The sequence below is a fragment of the Leishmania mexicana genome, contig 103, assembly GCF_000234665.1.
Source record: "Leishmania mexicana MHOM/GT/2001/U1103 WGS CADB00000000 data, contig 103, whole genome shotgun sequence".
NCBI classification, from domain to species: Eukaryota; Euglenozoa; class Kinetoplastea; order Trypanosomatida; family Trypanosomatidae; genus Leishmania; species Leishmania mexicana.
The window spans coordinates 1-6243 of record NW_003946436.1 but is presented as its reverse complement, the minus strand read 5'-3'; the positions used below and the strand labels follow the sequence as shown (position 1 = coordinate 6243).

The following is a 6243-nucleotide window of genomic DNA, read 5'->3' as shown; positions in this document are numbered from 1 at the left end:
TGGAGAGAGACAGACACGGCTTGCAGGATATCATGTGCCGCATCACGTTGCCCTGTGCGGGTAGCCGTACACACACACACACAAATCCATAGATACGCGCACACAAAACAGACTCCCCCCCTGGCCACACAGCGGGGATTTTTTTTGTGTGTGCGTGGGGGGGGGGAGGGGCATATGCTTTCCAGCATCCATATATATATATATACATGTGTATGGATACGATGAACAGCAGTCGCCGTCGTAGACAACAGAGAATCGGTGTACAACAAGATGAGTGAGCATAAACCTATATCGAAAATAAAATAAAAAAATAAGTTATGTGTGCACGCACACATCTGTGTCCAGCGTCCAAATCCATCATGTCAATGCCGAAAACGTGTAGGAGCAAACGCCGAAAAAAAAAAAATAGAAAACATAATCTTTACGTGACGAGGAGCCGAGCGGAGTCGTACGACAGACACACACACACACAGAGAGAGAGAGAGACAGAGCGAAACAACAGGGACGAAACGGAAGAAGGTCAAACATGCGAGAAAAAATAGGTTTAAACTATATCCACACATATGTGTACGTACATATATAGAGAGAGGGAGAGGATATATATATATGTGTGTGTGAGGAATCGGGCATACAGAGAGCGAATGGAGGGCGTGAAACAGACAAAAAAAATAAACTTTTATATGTTCACAAGCGTTACCGCGATAGGACGCCGCAGCAGCCCTACACTGTCCCCGTGTTCAGCGTTCTGTCTCTCTCTGTCTCTGGCAGTACCTTAGGACGCACGCCTATGCACACTCTCAGAAGGCTCAGCATTCATTTTTTTCTCTGTTCGTTTTAGACTACCAAAAGGAAAAGATAAACATGTTTAATAATAATAATAACGTTTTCCCTCCTCTGTAATTTCTTTGTGCCAATCCATGTACTTGTGTGGGTGCCGGTGCACGCCTGCGTGCCTCTGCGCTTGTGCACGTTTGTGTGTGTGTGTGTGTGTGTGTGTGTGTTTGAATTCTACTTTCATGAAGAGTTCACCGACGATCATCGTTTTGTGCGTCTGTTTATGTCCGTTTTCATTTTTCTTTCGTTTTTCTTTTTTTTCGAGTGCGAGCGTGCGTATGCTGTTCGCGCCTTTGCGCTTACCACATATAGTTATATATAAGCATACACACACACACACATATATATACATGCACATATAAATATACACACATATACATACAGATATACCTATAGTGTGTGTGTGTGTGTGTGTATTTCCTTGCTTCATCGCCAATTTTGTTTTTGGGGAAGGGGGAGGGGTTTCCCCGCTGTGGGGAACGTCCATGCGTTACGTGAGCGTGTAAGATGTGTGGGAGCGAGACAATGTACGCCTCTTCTCTCTTCTCACTTCTTGTTTTTGTTTTTGCTTGTCGGTGTCGCACGCTTACGCGTGTGATCCTGGTTGATCTTCACCCCGTACGTTTGCACATAGAGGCTTGTGTCTTTCCAGCAGATCCACAAGCAAATCCATGCATATACATATGTATGCGGGCGCCAAAATATGTTTTTTTTTAAGCAAGCGGTGTCATCGTGCTTGGTAGATGTGCCCTGATCAACGCTGGTGTGTCCACTGATGCGTGTGTCCGTGCGCAGTGCAGGCGCATCATCTTTGCTGGCTCTCTCCAAAAACGCCCTTTCCTCGGCCATTCGTAGACGGCCGAAGCGCCGACGGCAGGGGAGACGGAAAGGATGACGGCAACGACGCGGACAACGTGCATGACAGGCAACCAACCTCACCAGCGAGACACACTGCTTTGCATGTCCATGGAAGCGGAAAAAAAAGGAAGGGAATGAAAACAGGCGAACATATCTACAACACGTAAAAAAAAAAGAAAGGATGAGAGAGGAAGTCGTGCTGAGGTGAGGGAAGGGAGGAGGGGAGGGAGGAGGAGGGAAAGGAGGATGGGAGGGGGAAGGAGAGGAGGAACGGTTAACGGTCCCTCAGAAGCAAAGTCGCGATGAGAAGCGTAACACGGTGAGCACACACTCACACACAAAGACCAGAAGAGGGAATAGACTTGAAGAAGGGGTTAGGGTGGCAACATCACGGTCCCACGCATAGAAACACAAAAAAAAAAACAGAAATGGCGGAGAGAAATAAAAATTGAAGCCAGTTACTCAGGTGTGAAGTGGATATTCTTCCATCGTACGCACTTGGCACACGCGCGCGCACACAGGAAGCTCTGCAGACACACGTGCGCAGAGCCACCTGAGCACGAGGACGACGCGCCAAGCACCCCATCGCCGCTTTTTTTTGGTTTTCTTTTTTTTTCGTTTTTTTTGGCAAACCACGAGAGGAGGGAAAAAGCATAGAGCATCACAACACATCGAAGAAGACACAGCACCATTACAAAGAATAGACCGAGTCAGATAGACGCTACCAACGCAAGATAGCATGCGCTCAACAGAGGTGGTGCACACACGAGCGAAAAACAAGAGAGCGACCCACAAGGGGCGTTATCCCCCCATCACTGTCGAAAGATGCACTTGGCATTACTGCCATGTCCATCCCTTCGCTTTCGTTTTCGCCCTTTCACAGCGCGGACCGCTGAACAGACACACCAAGCAGGTCAGAAAAAGGTGTGTGCGGTGGTGGTGAGATCGATTGCACGGAGAAGCAGGCGTGCGCGGCAACAACAATCCGTGTCCGCTACCCACTTCTCTATTGTTTTTGCTTCGTTATATGTGTGTGTGTGTGTATGTTGTGTGCCCTCTCTTCTTGAAGCGCGGTGCTGCTTGCAGGCGGTAGTTGACAGCTGAAGAGAGACTGATCAGGGTCTTTTCACCCGTATACAGATAAACAAACATATATATATATATATATATGTGTGTGCGCGTGTGTTTGCCCTGTTGCTTCCCCTTCTTTCGCCTTGTCCCGGCTCGGCGCTACACAAGACGGGGAAACAACAGCGAAACAAAAGACAAGGCGCGCTCCTGAGAGACCGACGAAAAAGGAGCGGTCCGGACACACGAAGGGGTGTGTGGCAAAGGCCGGGGGGCATCGGAGAGGCAGTCGGGGCCTCCCCCCTCCACCGCCTCCCTCACGCACATCATGTTCAGCAAACTCCGTGCGTCAGGGATGGGGGGGGGGGGGGGGTCGGTGCCTCCCGGGAATGCTCGGGTGCGCATGTAGGCATGCGTTAGGGGTGGGGGAGGGAGGAGAAAATCGACGGAGCAGAAATAAAAAGGGGCGATTAAAGATTTTCGCTCTCTCTGTTGTTTTCTTTTTTCTTTTGGCGAGCCGGGCGAATGCGGTCACGAGAGCACACCTGAAAGTGGCGATGTGCAACACACGCGTGTGAGTGCTCCTCCTCCTCCTCCCCTCTTGCGCTGGTACTGTGTTCTTGTTGCCTCGTCGTTGCCACGAGCTTTACGGCGAACGGAGGAAACACGGAAAAGCGGCGCGGTCATCGTTCATAAGCATGAGGAAACTGACGAAGAGGAGGAGGGAGGGGGTGGGGGCGGACCGAGCCCCACGCAGAGACAGAGACAGAGTATGCGAGGAGCGTGGTGCAGTGCAATCGTTTACACAGACGCGTCGCGCCACGCAGAGACGCACATGGCTGAGCGCCTGTAACCCAGGGTCCATGCAGTACTACCGGCAGGCGTCGGCACATTTCCCTTCTTCCTCCCGCTCATCGCCGCGTCAGCGCACACGCGCGTGTTGCTCAGCTCACCCCGACAACGACGCTCACGGCTGGATCCTTCACATGCATCTCTATTCGCCCCACCTGCCAGTCCGGTGGATTCCTTGCGCGCCGAGCCTCTGCCTCTCTTCCTAGGCAGAGCCGCGACCCAGACTGTTATCCGCAGCATCCTTCTCGAACAACTAATCCGCTGGGGCGAGTGCCGCCTCCTCAAGCAGACGCGCGCGCTCCGCCAACACCCTCTGGGAGTACGAGCGGTAGCGGAAGTGCACTATCACGTCCGTGATGAAGGCGCTGGCAGCCAGGCCGAGCAGTACCACCAGCGGCATCAGCACGCACGTCTTTCCGTAGCACATCTTATCCGGGCGTGCCTGCTTCTCCGCCTGCGCCGTGTACCACTCGCCGTACAGGAAACGGTTGAATACCAGCGATGCTAGCATTGTCGCAGTGAAGCAGAAGTGGTAGTGCTTCGCGGGGTCCTTCGCGAAGATCGTGCGCGTCACCAGAATCGCGACACCAGCGAGAAAGCCGTTGCCAAGGGCAGCGACGACATACGGCAGCGGGAGCGCGGCAGCAGGCAGCGAAAGGAATAGCACGATGCTAATGATGACAGAACCGGTTGGAAAGAACAGCGCAATCGTGATCGGCACGCGGTCCTCGGCCTTGCGCTTCTGCGACCAGACCTCGAAGTAGGACATCAGCAGCCGGCCCACAGCGCTGCCCACGCCATTGAGTACCGTCAACATGGTGGAGAGCGACTCGTCCACAGGCGCACTCTGCAGCGCGATCAAGATGAAGCGTGCGTTGAAGATGATGACGAACTCGGCGCCGACCACGGTAAACATAGTCCACCACAGAGCCCACAGCTCCAGCGTGCCCAGGTTGTGGATGAAGGTACCCTGGTACTGCGGTGCAACGTAGTCGATCTCCGTCTCGACTTCGGCCGAAGCCCCTGTACCAGTCTCAGCAATCCGTTTCTCCGCCACAACACCAGCGTCGTCCACAAGACTCTTCACTTTCTTGTCGCCCACCTGCTCATCATCCGGTGAGTTGCACCTGCTCATACCGCTCACCAGCAACCCCAGGGGTTCAGTAGTGTGTCCGCTGTCAGCGTCGTCGCGCGCGTCGCGCTTCGAGTGCACCGGATGGAAGAACGGGATGTGGCTGCTGTTCAGAAACGGGAGCGGGGCCATCACAAGGAAATACAAGAACACCAGGATTGTGGACACGATCGCAAAGGCAAGCCTCGGGGCTTTCCCCAGCTTCAGGTAGCTCACCAGCGCACTCTGCGTCGTCACGAAGACAATGAGCACAACCAGGATGAACAGGCCCAACACGAAGCGGCGCAGCGGTGCCTCCTGACGCAGGTACTGCGCCTTCGTCACCAGGCGGCGCTCCTTCACCTCATCAGACAACTTCCGCTCCTCGTACTGCGTCAGGTGGTAGGGGGGCAGCCGCATGAACACAATGCACAGGGCGCCCACAAGAATACCCAGAGAAAACAGGAAGAAGAAGTGCTTCTCGGCGTTGGAGTCGAAGTAGCCGGCGTACAGGCACGCGACAATTGCAGAGCCCAGGCCGGTGAACGTCTTGAGCAGCGCCGTCACGGGGCCACGGTTTGTCGGGAAGTGAGACAGGACGGTGATGCAGCTCACAAGATCAAACATGCCGCAGCCGCAAGCCATCATGGCGTTGAACACGGAGAGGCGTGCCACGCTGCCCTCGATCTTGCCCATAAAGCACAGCGCAAGCAGCAGAGTGCCCAGCGGGAAGTACACAGTGCCGATGATGCTGATTGGAACGGGCCCCAGGAAGTCGTACAGGAAGGCGTAGGGGAGCACGCAGTACTGGACCACGAGGCCCACCGTCGCAATCGTGCTCAGGTCACGCTGCGAGAGGTCGTACCGCTGCTGCATCGTGCCGGAGATGAGATTCCACGCATAGCTGAAGGAGCACACGATGCAGCCGAAGGAGCCGAGCACCAGGATCGAAAACCGCTTGTGCTCGCTGACGGGCTTCTGCGGCCCCGTCGCGAGACGGTAAAGCACAACCTCCTCGTTGGTCTGCATGGCAGCGGAGCACCTGAATGCCTGCGTGCGCGTGCGTGCGTGATACGGGGGCGACACACGGAGCTACTCCCGCTATGCAGCGCTCGTAAACGGCGGGGTGGGGGTGGGTGGGGGCCTCGAATGCGGTGTTGTGGCGCAACACTCGGAGAGGGAGAGAAGGGCCGAGAGGCCAGCAGCAAAGGTGAAAGCAAAAGCAATAAGGATGAGGTGAAGGGGGTTTGTGGGGGGGATAACGGCTGTCGACGCGCAGGAATCGAGCTGGCAAGGAGGTCGGCTTGTGAGTCGCGATGCTGTGGTTGCTCTGCGGACGAGGCGGCGTTGTGGAAAGTGCCAGTGCGCCGGTACCGGTGGAGGGAGGGGGTGGCGGCGCGCAGAAACACGCACACGCGCGGAGGACGGCGAGGTGAAAGGCATAGAGGATAGAGAAGAGAGCAAGAGCCCACGCCCAGTGTGCGTGCAAGGAGAGGGAGAGGCGCTTACACGTGGCAGAC

At 54.9% G+C, this 6243-nt stretch overlaps 1 protein-coding gene across 1 annotated transcript; it reads right to left on the bottom strand.

Moving 5' to 3' along the window:
• Nucleotides 1-3865: 3865 nt before the first annotated feature.
• Nucleotides 3866-5752, bottom strand: LmxM_11_0660a_1 (uncharacterized protein; the record flags this gene model as incomplete). The annotated part of the gene is made up of 1 exon (XM_003886557.1): nucleotides 3866-5752. One exon carries the CDS (start codon nucleotides 5750-5752, stop codon nucleotides 3866-3868), a length of 1887 nt encoding a protein of 628 aa, XP_003886606.1.
• Nucleotides 5753-6243: the final 491 nt, after the last annotated feature.